General features: G+C 34.9%; 1 protein-coding gene across 1 annotated transcript in view; it reads left to right on the top strand.

The window, feature by feature from the left end:
• Window positions 1-2,286: 2,286 nt before the first annotated feature.
• The window catches only part of LOC126977085 (src substrate cortactin), a 38,674-nt gene continuing 14,232 nt past the window's right edge, over window positions 2,287-26,728 (top strand). The window contains exons 1-9 of the mRNA XM_050825780.1: window positions 2,287-2,551; window positions 3,084-3,223; window positions 6,838-6,924; window positions 11,522-11,631; window positions 13,168-13,433; window positions 16,796-16,972; window positions 22,297-22,470; window positions 23,361-23,429; window positions 25,670-25,879. Coding sequence (XP_050681737.1) covers window positions 3,084-3,223; window positions 6,838-6,924; window positions 11,522-11,631; window positions 13,168-13,433; window positions 16,796-16,972; window positions 22,297-22,470; window positions 23,361-23,429; window positions 25,670-25,879 — 1,233 coding nt within the window. The 5' untranslated portion in view covers window positions 2,287-2,551. The remainder of the gene's footprint in view (window positions 2,552-3,083; window positions 3,224-6,837; window positions 6,925-11,521; window positions 11,632-13,167; window positions 13,434-16,795; window positions 16,973-22,296; window positions 22,471-23,360; window positions 23,430-25,669; window positions 25,880-26,728) is intronic.

Below are 26,728 nucleotides of genomic sequence, written 5' to 3' on the forward strand. Positions count from 1 at the left end.
ATCCTTCAGTTGTTGGGTTGTTGTCACTCCGTCCAAGTCCATCAAAACACGTCTCTGGAGCATGTCCCATGCGTGCTCGATGGCGTTGAGGTCTGGGGATTGTGCATGCTAGGGCAATACCCGGACGTTCTCCGTTGCCAAGTATTGACTGGTTCGCTGAGCTGTATGTGAACCCGCATTGTCATGCATTAACGTAAAATCGGAGCTAAAGGTTTGTGCAAATGGATGGACATAAGGTCTGAGAATATCCTCAACGTAATTTTCAGCGTTTTTGTTTCCATTTACGAAAACGAGCTCATTTCACTTGTTCTTCATAATACCCGCCTATACCTTAACTGTTGAGCCGCTGCATGGATGAACTTCCTGAATGCACCTGAGCCTTTCAGTATTTCCGGGCCGACGGTACACTCGCACCGTTCTTGTATAGGCCTAAACCCAAATCGCGACTCATCGGAAAACATAATTTTAATCCATTGTTTCTAGGTCCATGTTCTGCATTCTCTACACCATTCATTTCGACGAGCGCGATTCCCGTGATCGGTGGGCACATAATTGGGCGTCGAGCTCGTAGGCCGTACTAATGCAGTCGATTTCGCAGTTTGGGGACTTAAATAAACACCACTTGAATTTTGTAGCCTCAAACTTATCTCTCGAGTGATTAACATCGGCTGGCGTCTTGCAGTCAGTTGTATGTACTGGTCTTGCTGAGTGGTTGTACTTCTCTTACGGCCTGAATGCTGTTCAGCGACGACAAATAACACTTCTATGAATGCCAAAATGCCGAGATACCTGAGATTGATTACTTCCCGCTTGCAGCATCCCTACATCTCTTTGCATTTCATTTGCCGTCAAATGACGTCGCTCCATGACGTAAAGAAAAACTAACAATTCACTTTTGTCCCTTACTTTATTTAAAAGGTTGGTAAAATTATAAAATCCAGACTAAACGAAGCAATAAAAACGTACTTTAATTCAAACAAATTCCCTTTCATTTAATTTTATGATAAAAACAAAACATAATCGATTTTTTTTTTAAACTAGCCAGTATGTCATCAAAAGCAAAAAAGTTTACATACCTATGCACTTTGAGTGAATAAAGACTTAGAAATTAATTAATATAAATTATAAATTTGTAATATCATACATGTTGCTTAGACTTTTTTAATGTGTGTATTAGTAGGAAAAGTTAATGCCTATGACAGTCGCGGATAAAAGTTAGCGTCTGTCAGTAATGTGACTCGCGTCCTTTATTGTCATGTGTCTGGCGTCTATAACTATCTCCCTCTCTGTTATGTGATTAGTTGGCACTCCAAAAAATCCTGGGCTGCCAACTTAATGTGTATGCAATCGCCTCCTATACTCGTAATCTAACTAATAATCCTCTTAATTTGAATACTTTTTAAGAACTACTACTACTAGGCTCCGTGAAATTGCTAAATCTTTAAAAGTGGACTGTGTTATATTTTATAATAAACTACCTGATGATATTAAAGTATTACCAATTAAAAATTTAAATGTGTCATAAAAATTAAGTTAACATCTAAGGCCTTATATAATGAGAAAGATTAATTGAATGATAAAGATAGACGGGATTAATGTTTTTAAATTTATTGTGAATATTGTTATACTCTTGAATTTGAATGCTACTGTAACTTTTGTACTTTATCCTGACTTGCACTAAAAACTTATAAGTTTTACAGTGAGTAATGATTTTTTTGATTTTAAAACAGTATATTTTTTTTAAGACAACAATCATACTTAATGTGATTTCTTAATTCTATGTAAAAGTAAATAAATAAATTTTATAGCGAATGTGAAACAAACATGAGTGAGATACCTACTTAACGAGCTCAAACTATAATAATAATAGAAGAGAAAATATTTGTAATAAGATAAACTCATAAACGTGACATGGCTTATGAATAGTTATTAAAAAGAATGGGATAGGTACGAAACCATAACCGTGTCAAGCTTTCACGGGCCGCTATCATTTACGGGCTGTAAAATTTTATGTTGGCTCTTGATACAAACATGCTGATTAGCATTTTTTGAAATGAGTATTTTCGCAGAAAATGAAACTTTTAAAATTTTATTAAATCTGCATTCGTAAATGGGAGTTAAAATTATCTACCCATTACAATTTTCTAAGATTTTAGACTCTGTCTACAGACTGTCAGCATTCATCAATCATCAGTGTCAACCTCGGGTGTCAACTGTCAGTTATTGCCAGCCAAATTAGTCATTATAGTCAATAGTCATCACTCAGCAGTCAGTAGTCAACTAGTCAGTACCAAAGAGTATAATATTATTATACTCTTTATTATATAATATTATATTGGTCAGTAGTTCAGTACTGAACGCTTATAATATCACCCAACTTACGACTTCGACTATAGTATTTTAACTTTATCTGTGTTTATCACGGTTTTATCGTGTTTTAGTTTTTACGTGTTAATTGTGTTTATTTAACAAGTTGCTAGTAACTAAAGTCTGTATCTGTATTTGATTTTATACTGTAATTAAGTACAGTCGGTGAGATATTTTATAAAAGGCAAGTAGTTGATGTTTTTATTACCTCCCTGGGATTTCCTATGTAAATGAATATCCCGAACTTTTTTTCACAGAAACATTTAAAAATGAGTGAAATGCTTATACCCACGATTACTCATTTCAGGTGAAAGTAAAGAGATATAGCATTCCATTTTCCTGGATATCCAGTCTTCAATGATAACCAGTATATACATCGAATAAGAACCGAATCATATCTTTCGCTTATTCAGCCTAGTGAATGATAACATATTATTGTGTTTATTCATCATATATTGACTCATCCAATGAAGACATTCTGTTCAGTTTATGCACCTTGTTTCTTTTTATATTTTTATTACTTTTTATCAGGCTTCTTTAATTAAAGTTTATGTTATTATCAGTTAAAATTTTTATTATAATAAGTGATGATGCTCTTTATCTTGACAGCAATTAGAGTTAGGTGAACGATTAGTTATAATGATAATAATTGTTTATAATTAAGTGAATAATTTATGTATATATTAAGAATTAAACCAACCAGGCTTACATTACAGATGTGGAAAGCCACTACAGATGTGGCCATCCCACCACCTCCTGAGGTGGACGACTGGGAGACTGACCCAGACTTTGTTAATGATGTCACAGAACAGGAGCAGCGCTGGGGTCCCGGAGGAAGACATGTCGAAGCAATAGAGTAAGCAGATAATCACTAAGATTTAAGTAGCATAATAATTTTGTCAGTGTTAAGTAATCTTAACTCATATATTTCAATTTTGTATTTACCCCATCTATACACTGAGACTTTCATAAAATATTATTTTTTTTAATAGAAAAAATAATTATTGTACATCAGCTTATATTTTTCACTAACTATATTTGCTTAATATTATAAAACAACATCCTCTGTCCCATCTGTTAGCGATAAACTCAAAATCTACAGCACCAATTTTCATTTGCTTTTCACTTATGATTAGTGTGGTTCTTGAGAAAGGTTTTTAATGATGAATAATATTTGTTGGAGGTGTTGGAAAAAAATTAGCCATCTGGGAGCTCTCAATAAAAATGTTGTTTAAGCATTAAAATAAATGATGTATGGTTGAATTGTGTATCTTATATATAGGTTTATAGAAAAGTCTATGTTAGCATATGTCTTTAGGATAACATACTATATACATCTTAATACTTTAAAAAAATTGCAATTATAAAATGGTACTGTTAAACCTGTTTACACAATACTATATTGATCCTCTTCATTGTTCAATAAGTTAGATACTTTTCTCTTTTACACTATAAAATTCAGACCCTCAATCCGCACTGTCTTGCCAACTAGTAACATGGCAGGGTAGTTGAAGGGTATGATCAAGATTACACATTTCCGATGGCTTTAGATTACGTTATTGTTGAATACTTACATCATATTTTTTTCTATTGACAGAACAGTGTGTTGGGTCAGCTAGTACATTATAAAACTGATGACACTTGTGGGCTTTGTGAGTTGTTCTTTGTTGTGTTTGCACATTTCCTTTATTGTTTCAAATTGAGATTTTAGTCAATTTATCTTTACATTTCACCAAAAAACTGGATTACATCAGTTTACAATTCGATTACTTATAATATTTATGTTTTTTCTTTTATATTATTCTGTTCTAACTGAACAACAAATAATATTAATTGACAAAGCCTTTTTTAAACAAGGTGATGTGGGAACCTCCTTTTTAATTTTGTTTTCTAAATGTTATGATTATAATTATTTATTAATGGAATTATGGCAATGTTCCTTTGAAAAGTTGGGGTTTCTAATCCATATTGTGACATGAGTAGGTAGGAATACCCGTTTTTAAATAAACAAAAAAAAAATCATGCAGCAGAAAGAATAATAGAATAGTGAACTTTCGACCAGACTCTTTGAAATCTAAAGATTATCAAGAGACAGATATCTGAAATTGCCCAGACCAGTTCAGCAAAGTCATGCTTAGCCTAACCAGGGCTAGCACAGCCCCACATTGAACACCAATGAGTAATAAGCAGTAAATTTTAAAAGTTATGCCCAAGTTACAAGTGTAGTGAGGGTATGTTGAAGTAGCTGGTCGTTACAAGTTTGTTTTCACATTAGTTCTAAGTTTAAGTTAAAAAAAGATAACAAAAATGAGCAATTAATTTAAAACTTCAAGATGCTTTAATGAGGAATTGTTACGCAGATTAAATTTGTAACCAAAATTTATGAACGATACTACACGACCTTTCCGGTTCCGTCCGAGTGCTCTTCCAATGAGCCAACTGTTCGAGTTGGATCTACTTTACAGTTGATCACCTGCTCAACCCCAATAATTGTATGTTACAAAATTGACTTTCAACTGCTTAGTTTGTTATTTTTTAAATATAGGTTACAAATTTAAGTTGTGTTGTTATTTTTATTCAGCTAAGACAAGAAAGATGGATACTTCAAAAATTTTCGAGTGATTTTTGAATACGAGTTCCGACGCGGAACTAACGCGGCAGAAATATTAATGTTGCGTTTGGAGAGTGGACTGCTAATGAACGTAACGTCCGATTTTGGTTTAAACGCTTTCGTGATGGAAACTTTGATTTGAAGAACGAACCTTGTGGGAACGAACGACCGCCCACAGGTGAATAATAATGAATTGAAAGAGATGGTGGAAGCCGATCCGAGCCAAACTACCCACGAATTAGCGGCATGGTTTGACGTTACCTTACCAACAATATTGAGTCATTTGCGTCCAATTAATAATATGAAAAAGGGATGCATCATGATTTTACTGATCTCCAGAAAGAAACTCGTGTTGCGTTGTTGAATTGATACAGAATTTATGGAATATGGGATCGAATTGTGACATGCGATGAAAAGTTGATTCTTTACGATAACCGTAAGCGAAAAGCGTGTCCTAAAATGAAGCTTACCAATAAAGTAGTACTGGTAACTGTTTGGTGTCTCAGCATGGTGTTATTCACTATAGATCTCTCTGATCTGGTCAAGCAATAACGGCAGATGTTTACTGTACCGAACTCAGAACAATGATATTAAAACTAGCAGTGAAACAGCCCCATTCTCCATTATTGCTCCATGATATCGCGAGACCTCATACCATACCTCGCACCAGAAACCGTTTTAACTCTACAGGAACGGCAATTAAAAACCATTCGTCACCATCCGTATTCACCAGACCTTGCTCCAATAGACTACCATTTTTTTCGTGATTTGTACAATTTTCTACGTGATAAAAAGTTTTCTTCTCAGGACTGGCAGTACAAACTGCTTTCACACAGTTTGTCGAATCCAGACCACCACAGTTATCCATAAAATTATAATGAATTAAAAATTTTCCGTTTCGGTAATTTTCATACTTTAACCCCAATATTTAAACAATTTGTTATGTTTTTAAAGTGATAATCGTCACTTCTGGGATTAATTACACAAATAAAACTGAAAACAAAATTTTATGAACGATAAAGGAATCGAATCCGCATCCTCTCGAGTTCCGTGCGAGCACTCGCATTGTTGATAAAATCTTGTATGCTTTGTTCAACTCTCAGGTTGTGACGAACAAAGCATATATATCTATTTTAAAGCTGTTTTATAATATTTTTGTGGTAGTGTAAAAACATGAAACTTAATCCTAAAATTTAGGTTTTAATCAAATGTTTCTTGAAATTCCCAAATATTTGTATATCATAATTATGAAAATGATACTTATGTCCTCCTGTCCGTAAAATGATAATTAAACCACATAATTCCTTATGAGTTTATTTACTGCATAGTAAATATAATTGCTAAAGGATATTGTTTTATCAATACATGGGTGACTTGTATATTCTCATATGAATAATAAGATAATGTGTAGGCAGTTATATTTTATGTGTTGAAATGACATAAAATATTTTATACAAGGTTTCGCCCCCGGCAGCGCCCACGTGGTTTTTTGATGAAAAAGTGGCCTATATCCTAAACCAAGTTAGACTTGTTGTTACTCAGGTGGTCAAGCAACTGGTCCTTCCTACACTACAGTGCATTTTTCAAGGAACTGCCACGTAAAATCAAACTATGGAATGTGCTTAAAAGTGCTTCTAGAAATAAGAAGAACATATAAAGTGCACTTTCAAATATTACGCTCCTGTGATTCTTCTGTTATTACAAGGAAATATGGGCAGCGGTTATCACTTAACATTAGGTGACAATAAAGAAGGAAATGTCATGTGCAGCGATTACCTATCTGTAGATATTTTGTTCTTCTATACCATTTATAATTTGACTCATCACTGTATAAACTAAGCATAATTATCTTATTACAGTATGGCGAAATTAAGAGAAGAAGTATTCGAAGCTGATAAGAAGGCCAAGGAAAAAGAGTACGAGCTAGGACCAAAGTCATCTTACGGGTGAGTTGTATTGAATATTGGTGCAACTTGATCGACTTAAAGTCTAATGAGTCTCTACCAGTGGGAGGCTCCTTTGCACAGGATGCCTGCTAGATTGTGGGTACCACCGTAAAGCAGTAATGAGTAAGCATTACTGTGTTTCGGTCTGAAGGGCGCCGTAGCTAGTGAAATTACTGGGCAAATGAGACTTAACATCTTATGCCGAAATTGTAGTGCCACTCAGAATTTTTGTGTTTTTCAAGAATTCTTACACTGCATTGAAATCGGCAGGGCGTATCAATTACCATAATATGTACGTCCTGCTCGTCTCGTCCCGTATTTTCATAAAAAAATTATATCTTTTCATCCAGTTATGTGTGGTTGGTTGCATGAGGTTAGACTTGTAACTGATAAAGTCACCATAAAACGGATGGCTTACTGTATAGACTCTCGAGTCTAGAGTGTATGCCGGCTAACGGATACTTACATAAAATATATCATTAAAATTATATAGAGATATAGTATTATATTCCATATAGATTAGAAAATGTTTATCTGTCACACTGACACATACATACTAAATGCATTCCTTAATAAAAAATAGAATGATTAATTTATACATATATTTTTATTCTCTCTGAACTTCTCATATTTTATTTCAAAGTATTAATAAATGCAACGATATATTCGTCAACTTCCGCCATAGTAGAAAATGATAAAGATAACTTTATTAATAATAATAGATTAAAATGTAAAAATAGAAGAGATATTGTTAATCTCTCTATAGAACAACTAATTGAGATAGCTTGTATAGAACTAGAGCAACTTATTATTGTAAGTGTATACCGCCCCACTGCATCATATGAACAATTCCAACATAGAATGGAGGAGGTACTATCAAAATTTAGCAAAACCAGCAAGTCAATTACAGTGTGTGGAGACGCTTATATGACCTTTATTATGAGAAACATTACAATAATAGTGAAGAATCTAAAATATATGTAAAAAAATACTCCAAGCTCTTTAAAGTAATTTGTCATGAAGCGAAAACACGTTTCATTGCAGATAAAATTAAAAACAGTAATAATAAAGTAAAAGCGTCTTGGAGTGTAAGTAACAATAAAACTGGTAGATGGAATTGCCGTATCACCTCTATCTGTTTAAATATTAATAATCGCGTTATAAATTCGGAAATAGAAATTGCAAATGAATTTGATAAATACTTCTCCGAAATCCCGATTGTCACGACCAAACACCTTAACTCTTCGCCAAAAGCAGCATATGATATGCTTAAATTACACGTACCAGTATCTTCCACGGATTTGAAATTTAAGTATGTTACAGGTAGCGATATAATAAAAATCTTCAAATTAATTTACCTAAAAAATACAAAAGACCTATGGGGCCATTCGACTAATATTATAAAATACATACTTGACATTATAGCACCTGAATTAGCAATAATATTTAATAAATGCATAGATGAGGGTGTGTTCCCTGACCTCATGAAATACAGCAAAGTTATACCTTTGTTAAAATCGGCCAGTTCTTTTGACCCTGCTAATTTCAGACCTATTTCAGTGCTGCCTGTTTTTAGTAAATTTTTTGAAAAACTTTTGCTTCAACAGCTGCAAATGCATTTTTGTAAATTAATGAACAAAAATCAGTTTGGTTTTACTAGGGGCTTATCAACAATTAATGCGGGTACTAGACTCATTGAGCACATCTTTGACGCCTGGGAAGAGTCACAGGATGCATTGGGCATTTTTTGTGATTTGTCAAAAGCATTTGACTGCGTCCACCATGAAACTTTACTCCTAAAACTAAAACATTATGGAGTGAAAAAAAGAGCCCTAAATCTGTTAAAATCATATTTAAGCGAAAGAGTTCAGATAGTCGATGTAAATGGCAAACGGTCTTCGGGTAAACCTGTGGGAATAGGTGTTCCACAGGGTTCTATTCTCGGTCCTTTCTTGTTTCTTATATATATTAACGATCTACCGTTTGCGGTAGATGATAGCCATGAGATTGTATTGTTTGCTGATGATACTTCACTTATTTTTAAAGTGAAGCGACGCACTATGGGAAAGCCCCATCCAAGCTGTCTCAAAACCGTTTCACATGAAAGTCGTTGTTATGGAGTAAAACTAATTAATTAATTTAGTCTTATAAATAAGCTTTCTTTTCTATATTTTTTTAATTATTTTTTGCTAACCATAATGTATATAAAAAGGCATCAAAGCTAACTCATGTTCAATGATGTGATTTTGGCACAGTACATTACTACAATTCAACGCCACATTACTCGAAAGTTTTTGATATAAATGTATAAGTACATTTTTGAAATGCTTATAACCTCCTCATAACGTTTCTTAAATAATATTATGTATAATAAATAAATAAATAAAAATTAACCAATATAGTTTAAGATGGTATAATTTTCGGGTTACTTTTTTTTTAAGAGACTGTTACCCGTTGCTGCTGTTTGCCGATGTCGAGATATTTTTTGTGTTACGATCTTTATACATTAGTTTACACAAGGAGAAAAAAAAAGTTGCGCATACTTGCGCCTTTTCTGACACGGTGCGTGCCAAAACATATCGCGAGATAAAAAAAATATTTTTTTCCAATATCTTTTTACTTCTCACATAATCATCTGTTATCTATTAATGTCAAATTGATAAAATGGTCATTACAGTGATGAGTATTCTTAATAGTTATTTGTGGTTTTGATATAGTTTTGACCACCTTATTTGATAAAATATGGTCACTTTATCTATTAGGGTCAAATTAAAAACAGGTTGGTTATGGGAAGAGTGCAAATATTAGTTTAAAAAATTATAATTTTTTCTATTAAACCTTATACTTTCACGTATATGTGTGCAAAATTACAGATAATTTAGTTTTGAAATAACTGAGATACGGAGTTTGGAGACGAAACATACGCGATTTTCCCATAGTGCGACGTGCGGATATTGATGACGAGGTAAACAATGCACTCTCAAAGATGTGCGTTGGTTTGAGATGAATAATCTGCACTTAAATAGTAAAAAAACAAAGTGTTTACGGTTCATTACACCAAACACAGCGGAGGTACAAACCAACGTACTTATAAATGACCAGAGATTGGAACTTGTGGACACTACGGTCTTCTTCGGTATCACGTTAGATAAAAAGCTTCAGTGGGGTCCACATATTACCCATGTAGCAGATAGACTCAGCTCTGTGGCATATGTAGTTAGAAAGATTAGAGAGTACACGAATGTTGCGACCGTTAGATTAGTGTACTTTAGTTATTTTCACAGCATCATGACGTACGGTATATTACTATGGGGTCATGCTGCTGACATTGATATAGTGTTTGCACTGCAAAAGAGAGCTGTTCGTGCTATATATCATCTTGGTTATAGACAGTCTCTCAAAGAAAAATTTAAAGAAATAAATATTATGACTGTTCATTGCCAGTACATTTATGAAAATTTAATATATGTTCACAAAAATCGTCACCTTTTTGCTCTTAATAGTGATTTTCATTATTATAATACTAGAAATAAGGGATTGCTTGTAACTAATTCTAGTAGGCTTCATAAGATACATAATAGCTTTAAGGGTAAATGTATACACTTCTACAATAAAGTCCCAGCCACTGTTCAGGCATTATCTATAAATAATTAATTTAAATGTTTTATAAAAAAATGGCTCTGTCGTAAATCCTATTACTTCACTGCTGAATATCTAAATGATCGGACAGCCTGGGACTAGATTGTGATTATTTTATAGCGATAGAAATGACTGTACAATATTGTATATTTTTATTGAAAAGGGCCCAAAAAAAAAAAATGCTGGGAGAGTTTCTTGCGCCGCTTCTTCTCTCTCAGAGCGCCATTTGTTTCAGAAGCGGTAGTAGTATCTAGTAGTATATTAGAAATGACATCAAAAATAATTCTAAAGGAATCAATTTTGAGAAAATAAATGCCTTTTATGCCTAACATGATTGATTTTATGCCTTTTATGCCTTTTATGCCTAACATGAGATTTAAATGACTAAATATTGCTTATTCTTCAAACATTATATTCATACCGATAAAAACAGTGTTTATTGATAGTTTTTCATTCATTTTAATTTCAGACTATAATATGATAATGTTTTTTAATTTAACTGATAAAATAGTAAATTCAAATTGTGTGTTAATAATTGCTACACTGATTATAAACACAGGACTTGTATCGCGATTTATATTTTTTAAACGTATTTGTTACCACGTCTATAGAAAAATTGGCCACATCCTTTGTTGGCGACTCATATAGCCGAACGGTTAGTGACCCTGAGTTAGCTAGAGGTCCCGGATTCGAAACCCGGTTGATGCAATCATTTATATGATTAATATGGATGTTTGTTTCCGAGTCGGGCGTATTTAATTAATTAAATACAACAACTATATAATATAAACTATATTAATCAATTAATTTATTAGAAAAAAATATTTACACTCAAATGCAAAGTCAGTTTATATATTAGACGGAAAGTTGAAATTGTAACTGTGAATGCACATATGTATTTTATTTATTAAGGAGGTAAAATGTTATAATATCTGTTGTTTTCACTTATCATTTAAAGGTATGGAGGTAAATTCGGCGTTCAACAAGACAGGATGGATAAATCTGCGGTGGGGCACGACTATGTGGGCAAGACTGAGAAACATGTTTCCCAGAAGGATTATGCGCAAGGTAGGTGACTGTATACTGTCTTCTCCTAATATTCTGTAAGACATCTCTTTTCCCGAATGTCCTCTGTTTTGAAATGTATGTCGCACGAGATAAGTTCATGACTAGTGAAGCTTGTTGCACTCACCAGTAATATAGTGGTCGACGTTACCATCCTGCAAATAGAATTTGTAATCAAAAATTATTTACGATGCGGTTCTCGAGCCCGCGCCTCTCGGGTTCCGTCCGACCGTCTTACGAACTGAGCCAACTGAGTGACGCATGGATCGTAAATCTTGGTATGTCTTGTTCAATAACCTTTACCTTTGTGTCTACACTTCAAGTGTGGGTCACTGTCACGTGAGGGTCTCTTGCCCGTTTGCCCCCTCTTATATATATAAAATTACCCTAATAATCAGTGATCAAGGCCTCTGCATTTACACTGCAAAAAACAGGAATGGTTTATTGTAATAAGAAGTCACGAGATGCAAAGAAAGACATCGTGATAAGTGATACCACCAACATACTACAAGCAGTGCCACTCGCGATTTTAAGCAGAACCTCAATTACCTTCGTCATCTTCGGACATGAGATGTAAAAGTCTCAACAGCTTTAAAACTAACACGAACGCTAATAATGCTTGTCCGGAGAGGGGAGTGTGGTGATCAGGTGAGACGCTTGCACGTTCTTTACAAAATAAAGTAAGGTTAGCGAAAGTTGTAGGGAAAAAAGGATGTGTTGGGTTGGTCTTGTAGGATGATGGATGAAAGAAGATTGACTGATTAATTATAGAGGTGGTGTGGAATGTTAGGAAAGTCCACGGGGATGTGCTGAAATGGTGGCAGGTTAACATATTATATTTTATTTATAAATGAACTCAAATGATTCTTTTTAATTAACGTAAATAGCATTTGTAAATAGTCATAAAAACAGTGTAAATTACGTAAGTAATTAAAAATACGTTAGTATTGGATGCCATGGGGGTCGCAGAGACTCGCGTTATGCAAGAAACCGCATGCCCAACTTCTTCATTCTCAATATACTCTTTAATATAAGATACTAGTGGACCCAACAGACGTTGTCCTGTAGACACGTCTAAAATCGGTCCAGCCGTTAGGAGGAGTTCACAAACATACACTTGAGCAGGAGAATTATATTATATGGACGGAATTGAGAATCTCAAATTCACTGAAAGAAACAAAAAAATCATCAAAACCGGTCCAGCCATTTAGGAGGTAGTTTAATTGTGAATCTAAACCATTCTCGAATCCACCTGAAGACACACACCAATCTCAAATTCACTGGAACACACAGAAATATCATCAAAATCGGTCCAGCCGTTTAGGAGGTAGTGCAATTGTGAATCTAAACCATCCTCGAATCCCCTTGAACTCAGACAAAAAATTTCATCAAAATCGTTCCAGCCGTCTAGGAGGAGTTCAGTGACATACACACGCACACAAGAAATATATATATAAGTTTTGTCAAGCAATTTTGGTCGTGGAGAGCCATTGCGAGACAGGTCTGAATATATGCGAGTACAAAATAAAGTGTGGTCAGGTTTCGGCGGCAAGTTTGGCGTGCAGAGCGACCGCATGGACGCGAGCGCCGTGGGTCACGAGTACGTGGGCGTGGTAGAGAAGCATGCTTCACAGTCCGACTACTCCAAGGGATTTGGCGGAAAGTTCGGCGTCGAGACCGACCGCATGGACGCCAGTGCGGTGGGCCACGAGTACGTGGGTGTCGTGGAGAAGCACGCCTCCCAGTCGGACTACTCCAAGGGATTCGGTGGCAAGTTCGGTGTTCAGACCGACCGGGTCGACAAGGTAACCAAGACATAATATTAATATATTATATTATTAATAAATTACATAATCCTTTCATACGTTACTAAACTAGTTTTCTAGATGGCATTTCGCAAATAATGACAAAATAATACCCCCAAATTTTACGTCAGTTCCTTCTTTACTTAGAGCGCGCGATATCACCCGCGTCGCTTAACAAGTTTAAATATGTTAAAAAAAATTAGTAATAGAGAAATAATAATTAATGAAGTGTAATGTTATAATTGTAGTCGTATACACGTTATTGATGTGAGTAATGATGACATGATGACACTATTTATAATACTAAAAAATAATTTTTAGAGAACACACTCACTATACGTCAACAGTTTCGTTTGCACGGCGTGACGTCATTCACGATGCCATGACACTACTGAACGCTTACGAAGAAAACTTAAATTACGTTTTAATAAAAATACAAAATACATACATACTTAATTGTTAATATTGTATTTTCTTTGAAATAAAGGGTTTTTGGGATAAAACAGATTTAAAGGAATATAATTAACCAAGTTTTCAAATTTAGTCAACTAGCCTATTATAAACAATTAAATACCTGTCATCTTCACTTCCTATTAATATTATAAATGCGAAAGTTTGTAAAAATGTGTGGATGTAGGGATGTATGTTTGTTACTCTTTCACGCAAAAACTACTCAATGGATCTTAATGAAACTTTACAATAATATAGCTTACACATCAGAATAACTATAATTTATAAAGACATAGTGTGATTTATCCAAAATAATACGATAAGTAGCACATAAATCTGCAAGCTATTCATGCACTGCGAAAAACTGTAGGAGTTACAAATTTTATAATGTGTAATATAACTGTTTATTTATTTATAATAGACACACCAACAAGCTATTATTCTAAACTAAACAAAAATAAGAAAAATATAAAACGAACATTATGAACAGAATAGCTTTCTTACAGGTATGTACAGCTCTGTTGTATTATTAAAGATAATGTTAGTACAAAAAACGCAAAGTAATTAAAAGGCTAATAAATGTTAAAAATACAAATTATTTCTTATGTTGAATATGAGTAAAGCGAACAGACCATATATATAATTAAAAACTATTATGAATAACACTGTTGCAAAGTCTTTTAAATTGTAGCACCGACATCCCAAACATATCTATGGAGTCAAAATTATTATTAAGGAGCTCATTTAATGATCTCATAGAGCAATGCAGTGGAGAGTGAAGACCAATATTAGTTCTCGGAATAGGAAGATGAAAGACAAATTTATCTTAAATAATCCTAGAAAAAAGCCCGCGAATGCATATATGTGTAATATTTTATGTGTCAGTCACTATCGCAAAAATAGTGGACCCTAAATACACCCACTTATATTATAAACGCGATAGTTTGTAAGAATTTATGTATGTTTGTTACCCTTTCACGCAAAAACTACTGAATGGATTTTAATAAATATAACGATAAGTGTCGAGTAAGTTAAAAATCTGCAATGTGCGAGCTATTCATGCGAGCGCCGCAAATAACTGTATGAGTTACATCCTACTAATATTATAAATGCGAAAGTTTCTATGAATATATATATATATGTATATTTGTTAGTTACTCGCTCACGCAAAAACTACTGAATTAATGAAACTTTAAAATAATAATATAGCTTACACATCACGATAACACTTAAGCATAATGATAAAGATATAGTGTGTTGTATTAGCGCGTGCGTAGGAAAATAAATGATATTAAAATTACGAATTAGTTATGGCTGAATAATAAGCAAGATGATATGCAGCTGCCGCTAATCCTGTAGGAACTCCTGGTGCTAAAGTGCGTGTTACTTTCCTCTCGGCGTTTGTAGAAAAATATTATGAGTTGCATTACCCAGAGAACTGGATGCGATGCGATTAGATCGTTGACGACTGATGAAGTTTTAAAATATTGCGTATTATATGCTTGTATGACGTTATGCGTATTGCGTTCAAACTGTGCAAGTGCTCGGTGACAATTTTGGTTACAGGGCGAGAGCCAATTGGCCTTCGCTTAGCCACTCAGACACCAATGCGTCTGTTGTCTATGGTACCTCTCTATGTTTTTTCTACATTAAACTGTTGACATTTGATAGGTTACACCTATCTATTTTTTATAAAATACAGCAAAATCGCTATCTTTTTATTTATTTTACAACACATCTAACTATTTGGCAACCCGGTGCCCTGCTTCTATTGAGCAGGTTAGTAAGTTGATTAGCACCGCTTCTGTTGAGCAGTGTAATAGCTTGTTGGACTCGGCTCGTATTGAGCAAAGTAATAATTTGATTAACAGTGCTTCTATTGAGCAGTGCTGCTATTGTTATAGTTTAAATACTGATTTGGAATATGTTCCAAATTATATAAATTTGTTAATAAGACAATAGGGGACTCTAGCTATACAGGCATCGTCATGCTCGCTTAAATGCCTCTGCTTGTGGCGGCGACGTGGGGCGGGTCGTTCCCTTCCGTAAATATGGTCGAAGGAGGCGATGGGTGGTCCATGCGTCATGCTCGTGAACGGGTGCTACTCGTGGTGGCTGGATGATCTTGTTACCGGGAGGTCTGCTTGATGTGTTTTTTTTATTATTATTATATCCTTTAAAGTTAAAGTTATTATATATTTTATTTTATGAAATGCTCACATAATGCCTCTATTTATTTACGGTATGTGTGGATTGATGCATCTACTATACTCAATAACTCTTGTGTTTATAAGTATTAATTTACTTTTTTAATAAAGTAGAATTTTTTTTTTGTAATTAGTTTTTCTATCGATGTTTGTTTAGCTGAGGTTGTCATCACTAGTTTTAGTACCGCAGACTCTCGCCATGGCCAACAGCGCCAAAATGGCGAACGTTCAATAAGTGATTATAAATCCTATTTTGAATAAAAATATTTGAATTTGAATTTGAGTGCAATTCTGCTTTAATTCTTTATTCCAATATGTTAAATCAACGTATCGGTGTAACTATGTTATTTCATAAAATTTTAAATAGATAATAAGAAGATATAATGACTGGAATCAAAGCCTCAATACAAGCCAACATGTGTGAGCGGGTTAGTCATCCGTCTGTGAGCTTAATAATATAATATTGGTCGCTCTTGCGAATTGTAAGATTTGTTGTTTTGACGCTGCTATTTTAATGACGTGGTCAATGAACTTACTTTTACAACTCACAATAATACAATATTCTATTCACTGCATAGACATAAAAGCGTGCGAGAGTATATTCTAAGTTAATGCTATAAATATATTATAATACAATATCTGTATAGTTCTGGTACAATGGTGTAATTATACCTATGTATATGTGTTATATACTTTGGTCAACAGAGTGCTGCAGGGTGGGAGCACAAGGAGCAGATAGAGAAGCATCCGTCGCAGCGGGACTACAGCGTGGGCTTCGGGGGCAAGTTCGGGGTCCAGACGGACAGACAGGACCACAGCGCGGCCGGCTGGGAGCACAGAGAGGAGATCCCCCGCCATCGCAGTCAGACTGACCACAAGAAGGTATTATTACAACAACCTTATAGGCTGTGATAACCTGGTATCGGGGGAAAGGTCCTCTTATGATGAGACAGTAAAAAGATGAGCGTGCTCCACACAGTAGTAGGTACTCGGGTATCAGCCACTTTTTGAAAAATTAAAAATATACTTAAAGGATTTTAGAGGATTAGTTTATTTATCGATCTAGTTAAATTATAAAGGATTTCTCGTTTTATTTAAAAAACTACGCATAATGTATATATATATACATTATGCGTATAATGTATACGTATATATATATACATTATATATATATATATATATATATTATATAAACGAGAAATCCTTTATAATTTAACTAGATCGATAAATATATTGGTTTTTATGGTAAAAATATTTATATAACCTATGAAACGTTAATTAATGGTTCTATTTGTGAGTACGCGGATCTCTACTATTAATTGGTTACAATGATTAAAATGGTTACTCGGACCGGCCCTGTAATGGTTATACGCGTACTGCCTTATTGAAGGCAACACATGGTTATAAATAATTAATTTTATCTACTAAGCATTATTTGTAATATAATGCTGTTTGATGGATATACTTGGAACAAGCATAATCATGAGTGTGTCGATAGTTTTAAACAATGCTTCTCGTTTACCATTGTAACCTAAAATATAAATCACAAATTTTGTTCTTCCTTTCTTCAACATGTTTGAAACATTTTTCGTCGTTTCTCGTTCGTTTGACGATGAATGAAAACTCGCTTTTATTGGAATTAAAATCAAAACAATAACACGGGGTCGCAACTTTAGTATCACCGCGATTACAAGGTAAGTGACAGTTACGGCACAGCACTACACTTGGCGCGCGAGGACAGGCGTGCAGGCAACAGGGAAAGATGCTCCCGCTCTTTACCCCAGGATTCGACTGCACTCGAGTTAACTGTATATAAGTATGGGGTAAGAGGCTCCCGTGATGGGAAATGGTGACGCCCATAAAGATCCGCAACACCAGGGGTCGATGGTTCCGCATATGCCTACCGCTTTCGGATAACCTGCCGTTAACAAGGATCGCAATTTCCTTAAACATTTTAAAAAATGCAATACATAATGTATGTATGCATTGTCTTAAAATAGTATTTTTTATAGGTTGACATAATATTACCTGCAACACCTTTAGTCAACAAGTGTATAGTGGTACTGCAACGTGTACATAGGCCTCCGAAAAAGTTTACGTGATAAATTATTAGTGTTTCTAAATCTCAGTTACCTTGATTCCAGAGATTAGATTGGTGCCCGTGTTTCAATAATAAGTGTTATCACACACAAACTTGAAGCAGACATTACACTGAACACTACCTAAGTCTGAACACATTTCTCGAGGTTCGTGTGTTTGTGTACATTGGTTAAGGCAACTGAGTGAAATCATTGTGTGAATATACTAGAAGAATCAACTAATAATCACAGTGCATAACCATCACTCATGAGGTTCGAAATTAAACTAATTCGTGTCATAGTTTTGTGATAATAAATAAAAGTTATAACGTGAGGGTAATTTCAAATTTTAAATTGCACAAAATAAAACAACTAATCTCGTAACATCGTTAAGCTCACGTATTAAAACACACGTTTACAAATTTCATTCAACCAAGTGTGTAATGTGTAGCTGTCCGGTAAAAGGACGTCTAAACATTGCGGCGAACTTGGTTCAATCCCAAGATATTATATAAGTGAACTATTTTAATTTTATTTTATTATTTTCTAAATTGAGGTGTAATATTATTATTTTTGTTTTTGCTCTATACTGTTTTTTTTAAATAATAAAGATAAAATTAATCTATGAACAAAGAAACAATGAACATTACTGTTCGTAAGAAGACCACACCTCCTTCTTCAGCACCTGATCCTAAAGTGGACAATGAAAATTTAATATCAGCTATAAGTGATCGAGTTCTCACTTCATTTCGGTCTGAGATTCCGCGTATGTTATCTAGCGCTCTCCACAAAGAGTTATCTGAAATAAAGCAAGAACTGCTTGAATATCAGAAGTCAATTGACTTTTTGAGCAGCTCTCACGATGATTTAATAAAAGCCGTGGAGAGTAAAATACATTTTGATCAGAAATGAAAAAGTCTTGAATTAATGAGTTAAAACATCTTATTCCTAACGGTACACTTTTTGCAAACAATACTTACTTGACTTTTCTTTTTGTACAAATGGCTATCTCTCTACATTACCAGAATGTAAGAGGTTTAAAGTCTAAAACGATTGATGTGTATAATGCTTTTTTGTGTAATAATTTTGAGATTGTATGCTTAAGTGAAACGTGGTTAAATGTAAATATCAACTCTTCTGAATTTCGGTATCAAATTCGATGATCGGTATTTTGTAATGCGCAGAGATCGAAGTGAAAATTTCCTTAAACATTTTAAAAAACACCATGGTGGAGGTGTACTTATGGCAATATCTAAAAAGGTTGAATATGTGCTGAGATGCGATTGGCAATCTGATTTGGTGGAGGATTTATGGATTCAAATAAAAGTAGATCCTGTTACTACTATCAATTTATGTACAGTATATTTACCGGATTACCTAACCACCAGCCTATATGTAGAATTTCTTAATAAATGTCAAAATATTATGAGCAGCCATCCAAACCATAAAATCTGCATTATTGGTGACTTCAACTTGGGTAGTATGATGTGGTCGAACCAAACAGGACTTCCTCTAAGCCACGTGTGCGATAAATCTAGAGCATTGTTTGAGTTTTTCCAGCTGACTTTATCAAAACAACTTAACTACATTCCTAACCACTTAAATAGAATCTTGGACTTGGCGATAACGGATTCACCTGATACTATCTCACTAAGTCATACCATTGCTGTTTGCCGCTTAGACTCACACCACCCTCCCTTTGAGCTTACCCTACTTAGTGGTCGAGCCCCGTTGCTTGAACTCAACAACTCTATAACTGAGAAACTCTGTTTTCATAAGACCGATTACGAGAGCTGTAATAGGGAAATTCAAGACTTTGATTGAGAGCAGTCGGCTTTGCAACTTGATTGTGATGAGTTCGTTCATTGTTTTTATAACACTTTGTATGAAATAATTGAAAAGTACACACCCAAAACCAAAGTACGCAAAAAATCTTATCCCGTTTGGTTTTCTACTGGGCTAATAAAGTTGCTAAAATCTAAATTTAAATTTCATGTCAAATTTAAAACTTACGGTAATCCAAGAGATTATGATACTTTTGCAATGTTAAGATGTAGAGCTAAGGTAGTTTTTGATCAATGTTTTCGCACATATATAAATCGCATAGAGTCTGATCTGGCTATAAACTTAAAAGCGTTTTGACGTTACACAAAAAATAAGAAAGTCACTAATGCCTACCCAAGACAGATGAGTTACAATAACCGATACGCTAATGATGGCCCTGGCATTGTGAACTTGTTTGCTGATCATTTCTCGTCGGTTTACTCTATGAACGCTAATAGTAATGTGAACTATATTCCTGACTTTCCTCCTTCGGCTTTTTCAATCTGCCAATTTTCAGTGTCTCTAGAAATTGTTATTCAACAGCTTGTGTATGCACATGTCTTTAACCATCTGAAGCCCATCTTAAGCTCACGTCAGCACGGTTTCTTTGCGTTTCGTTCAACTGTTTCTAATGGTATATACTTCATTCTTATGTGACACAATTAACGATAAGAGTCAGGTTGATTCAATATATACAGATTTTGCGAAAGCTTTTGACTACGTTCACCATTCAGTGCTTTTATGTAAGCTACATCACCTGGGAATTCATGGTAATCTTCACAGATGGCTCACATCTTATTTATCAAATCGTACGCAACTAGTTGCGTTGAGTGGCTTCGAGTCAGTCCCATTTCTTGCTAGCTCTGGTGTGCCCCAAGGCTCAAATCTAGGTCCTTTGCTTTTTTTGGCATTTATAAATGACTTATTATCCAAAATTCGATGTGAGTGTCTGGCGTACGCCGATGATATAAAAATATTTCGTAAAATAAACGGTCCAGAAGACTGCTCATTGCTGCAAAGGGACATCGAGACTATTTGGCAGTGGTGTAAAAGTAACCGCATGATGCTGAATATAAAAAAGTGTCAACTGATTACATTTACTCGCAAGAAAAATCAATTTGTTCATGATTATGTTATCGACGGCAATGTTCTAGATCGTGTGAATGTGATAAGGGACTTGGGCGTCATCTTTGACTCGGATTTATCCTTCAAAAGCCATAACGATGATATTTGTTCAAAGGCAAACAGGATGTTAAGCTTTGTTATTAGAATCGCCAGACCATTTAAACAGGAAAACTCCTGGATATTATTATACAAAGGTTTAGTGAGAAGTATCCTGGAGTATAGCTCAGTGATTTGGTCTCCAATTTATAATGTTCACCGTGATAGAATAGAGTCAATTCAGCGGCGGTTTGTAAGAGTTCTCTGTAGCAGGTTGGGTGTTAGACGTAAAATTCCCAAATACTCTGAGCGCTTACGTAAATTTAACTTGCATAGTCTTGATAAACGGAGATGGGTATCTGATATGTGCGTCTTACATAACATTGCGAATGGTTTTATGGATAGTCATTTATTAAGTTTGATAAACTTTAAAGTTCCAACACGATCTGTGCGTATCCCATGTTTATTTTCGATCAATTCCTCAAATAATAATATATCGCATAACAACCCGATTATGAGAATTTGTTGAGAATTTAACGAAGTGTGTGCTGATTTTGATATATTCTTTACAAATGTAGACATTTTTAAAAATACTCTTTATAAAACTTTCTAGTTTATGTAAAATAATTTAATGTTTAACTAAATTTCGTTATACTGTAATTACTATTGTGTCCACTTATTAATTTTTTTTTTACTGTATTTGGTGAATGATGTGTACAATTTTAATTGGATCTCAGGATCATAAAAATATGCTGTACTTGTTATTAGATGATAGTTTTATCTTGTTATCTGTTATTGTACCTACTTATAAATAAATAAATAATTAAATTATTAAAAATGCATGGCCAAACTGCTGGTCCACGCCAAAAGACGATCGCGTTGGGCTCGTTGCGTCAGTGGACTCGGTTAATTAATATTCATAATTTAATAGTATTTTATTAAAATGCTGGACAAACCTCTGTGGTTTTTGGGCATGTTATTAAATAATAAATTGTAATTTGTGTTTTTAAAAATACTATATTATTCTGCCGTGAAATATACGAGCAATCAATACTCACACGTGACCATTGAATTGAAATAGTACTCAAAAATTTTATTTTTTACAGAAAATATTTTATTTAATGTATGTTCTTTGTATCGCAGGGTTTCGGCGGCAAGTTCGGCGTGGAGAGCGACCGTGTGGACGCGAGCGCGCACGGGTTCTCCACCGTGGACAAGGTGGGCACCAACTATGAGCGACATAAGCCTGACATCGGCGGGGCGAAGCCCTCGTCCATCCGCGCCAAGTTCGAGAACATGGCCAAGGAGAAGGAGCAGGTGAGTCACTAACACTAAAACATACTGTAGCGCTACTACTTGTGTGTTCGTTCGGACCAATACTGCAATCATTATATTGGTAACGCCATATTTTTTTAGTATAATGAGTACAGATGTGATCATACCTCTTTATCCTCCCGCTTCCCCCACCTTTCCCCGCTCGCCATGCCTACTTCAATCGTCTGAGGTACACCGCGAATTATAGTCGATTCAAGCCCGCTAATTACGCACACGCATTGTGCCTAACCCTTTATTTTATACTTTAATACTTAATTATTAAGGCAACCAGTGAGTGACTCGACATGCACGTCACTAAAGGTAAGGCATGTCTTCCAATCACTGATCGCCACTATCTGTATGGTTCTACAGGTGAAGCTTAAATGGTGTTTGTTTTTTAGTATCCAAAGTAGACTTCGAAGAAATATCTTCAGGGGTCATGTTTCAACAATTTGTTATTTTAAATTTATATCCCTCACTTCAGGGAATAATTATTACAAACAAATTAATTAATTACAACTTAAATTTGTAACCAAAATTGATGAATGATGCGGGACTCGAGCCCGCGACTTCTAGACTTCCGTCCGAGCGCTGTTACCGACTGAGCCAACTGTTCTGACGCATGGATCGTATGTAATGTTCAACTCTCAGGTTGTGGCTTCATCTACAGGATCTACTTCACAGTTGATAACCTGCTTAACCTCAAAAATTGCATATTAGGAAATTGAATTGAGATGTCGCTCCATGCGTCACTGGAACGGTTGGCTCAGTAGATAAGAGCGCTCGGAGGGAACCCGAGAGGTGGCGATTTCTTATCAATTTTGTTACTAAATTTATTTTCTATAGTCATGGTTTATTAGTATTATTAGTAGGTAATGTGTGTTCTGTCGCAGGAAGCTCTGAAGTCTGTGCAGCGGATAAGGCAGGAGAGACAACAGACGGACAAATCTCTTTCGGAAAAGGTAACCATGTAAAATTGAGAAAAGTGCTTAGAATCACCGATGATTTGTTATGATATTACTGATGCTACTTATAATTATATAGAATAACAACCTGCTTGCTTCTCGTCCTGTCCTGTGCTTCCACTGGGCATAAATAGTATAGAGAAGTCACAGGCCCAAGGGTAAGGGTGTCGTAAGAGGCAATTAAAATTTATCAGTGGGACGCCCCTTGCACAAGATGCCGACTAGATTATGGGTACCACAACGGGGCTTTTATTGCCGTGAAGCAGTAATTTGTAAGCATTATTGTGTTTCGAGCTGAAGGGCGCCGTAGCTAGTGATAGTCTCAAGATGACGATCTCTTCATTGAATCAACTCACAACGTCATGTTGTTTCCGTTACGAGAGGATCGAGTCCATACGTTTTACATTTACTCATATTTCTTAACACCCTGTGAGTTATGTGCAGTCTGATAGAAGTTTCCATTAGTAGGTTATTTTATATCTGATACATGCTTAAGTCTAAGTAAAGTCTATTCTGACAATATGTAGTAGCATATTGGAAAATAAAGCGTGCGAGAGAGAGAAGAATAACTCTAACGGAGAGACAGCTAGATTGAAAAGAAAAACGGATTTACTGTTACTGTAACGCTTATTACGTATTGTTAAAGTCGCGCTTGGTATTAACTCCTTAGTATTTTTAATATAAATCCACTGGCTAACGCACACATGGACGAATTAAAATTGGTCAATCATAATCGGGCGGTCAGGTCATCTATACGTTAGTATCAATGACGTTCTATATAATATATAGATAAATCACGTCAAACAAAAATAAAGCCGAAATATTGCTTATTTTAGTTTAATTATTTATCTCCTATTTCTTTAAATTTCTGCGTTTACTCTAGTTGTTTAGAATATTATTGGTGAATAGGCAGCGATGTAAAGATTTTTTCAGTTTAAGCTGCGTATGTTGAATTTAGAACCCGATTTGTACAGTGACATCAGTGGAGTAGCAGTAAGGCATCTTTTTAAACCCTGACGAAAAAGAGGGTTGCTGTAAGTTTTAGTCAGTCTGTCCCTATTTTGTGATCAGGAACTGTTCACTCGGAGGATTTTTACGCTTTTAATCAAAAGTCACACTCATATTATAAAGACGAAAGTTTGTATGTTTATTTATTGGTTTGTGTGTATATTATTCGTTACACCTTAACGCTCTACATGGATTTGGATCTAATAAATTAAGGTTACCTATAATGAGAGAGGCAAATATGAGTTTTATTTACATATAATAATTCGGTGAACTGGTTATTAAAATGTTAAGTTCCCTGAAACAAATTTAATGCATTCAAATTTGTCTTTTAGATTTAGATATCTTTTCCAGGGTATCTTTTTGGCATATGTGATGTAAGCGGACATCAAGATATCTTTGTAAGACATCTTTTGTCAAATTATTAATGTGGTTAAATTGGAATTTTGTGTGTGCGTCAATTTGACTAAATATATTGACATTCGAAAGAGATTTCAATACTTTTAATGTTAACAAATTCTTATCATACTATTTGAGCATGAATTATAAATCAGCTTCGAGGAAATGATTCGAGCAAATGACAATCGTCTTATTTGGTTTGTAAAATTCTTCACATCTCCTTCTTGCTACCAACTAGCCCCAATTCTCTTTCACTATCTCGTGTACAGGAAAGCTGAAAAAGATTAGCTTACACAGCTCAAAGTAAATAAGTATCAATTATCACTGGGTAAGGATACGTCATTGTTACCGTGTAAATGGCACTAGTTCACATTCACCGGCAATGACTTTCTGTACACAAAATACAATATTGCTAATTATTGTTCACTGGGCCTGTAATAAAAGAGCGACTCTTTTACTAGCTAATAGTTTTCATTTCTGACTTTGTGCTGGTTGCGTCCTTTCCTCTGTCTCATTCTGACAAGCGGGAGAGAAAGGGATGTGAATACTCGTTTTTTTTTTAAATTATTTACGCTTTTTGCAAGCCCATCTTATTATGAATAAAATAAAATTACCGGTGATAAGTCACACCATCATTTCTTTGCGTCGTTAACGTATTATTTGAGCACTTTTTTATAGGCTTGGTGGTTGACACACTACTAAGGAGAAAAGTGTGCTTAAAGATAATTTAACGTTAACCGTTCCGCTTTCGCCTATGGCTATATTCCATTTTGTATCTTGTTTCATAATTCATTATTAACATAGGTTAATATATATGTTTGTTCTTATTGCAGGAAAAGGAACGTTCAGCTAAAGAGGAAGAGAAGTGCCCAGAAGAATCGAAGAAGGTAGAAGAGGAAAGAGAAGTGACAGTAGAGGAACAACCGCCGCAACAGAAGCCTGTATCGACACCGGAGGTGCAGACGGCCGCACACACAAACTTGCCCGACGTCACTCTGGTAGGAGAGAGCAGGGAGATAGAGAAGGAGACAGCAAAAGAAGAGGTAACGTGACCAAATGTCACTAACAGTTTACTGTTATAATATTTACTATTATTATATTATACTTTGGTTATCATTGTAATGGTATTTTGTATTTGTATTATTTAATGAAATTAAAGATGTAAGTTAATTGAAATCAAATCTGATTGAAAAATATTTTTTCGTTAAGGTAACAATATCTGTTAAACTTATACATGTGAAAGTGACAGTCTAGGCCATTTAATTTAACACAATTTCGGAAAAGTTAGTTATTAATAAGAATGTAAGTAAATTTACAATAAAAACCTCATGAGCTATTGAAGGCGCATCGATTCACAAACACTGCAATTAAATAGAGGTTTTTCAATATTTGAAGTATTAAAAGAAAATATAGGTTTAAATTGAAACACAGTAGAGGTACACACCAATGTTTTTTTCATATAAAAAAAAATATGCCGTGCCGTACGGGCACACTACGTCTTAACTAAGTTGTGACCCTCGTTTTGTTTATAAGTTAGTTTATTTTTGCATGGTCTTATAACTTGTTTTAATAGCTTTCTTTTAAATTTTATTCACTTAAATCATGCTAATTATAAGCAATTTTAATACACGCTAAATAATACGCATTGACAGGCTGCTGCTCGCACGTCTAAATTTTGACGTGTGATTTTGTGTGCGATCTGTGCATAATTTTGCATTGGCGTATGGTCTGTCCCAATTGGTTGAATCGCCAACGCGGCTCCCGGATGTGGATAGCCACATGCCGTCCTTATTGGATCTTTTAATGACTACACATCCCGATAGTTACCAGGTCACCGTCGACGCCCCTCTCGGAACGTCCGACCATTGCCTGGTCAGGAGTGTAGTACCTAT

Source organism: Leptidea sinapis, chromosome 2 (genome assembly GCF_905404315.1).
Source record: "Leptidea sinapis chromosome 2, ilLepSina1.1, whole genome shotgun sequence".
NCBI lineage: Eukaryota > Metazoa > Arthropoda > Insecta > Lepidoptera > Pieridae > Leptidea > Leptidea sinapis.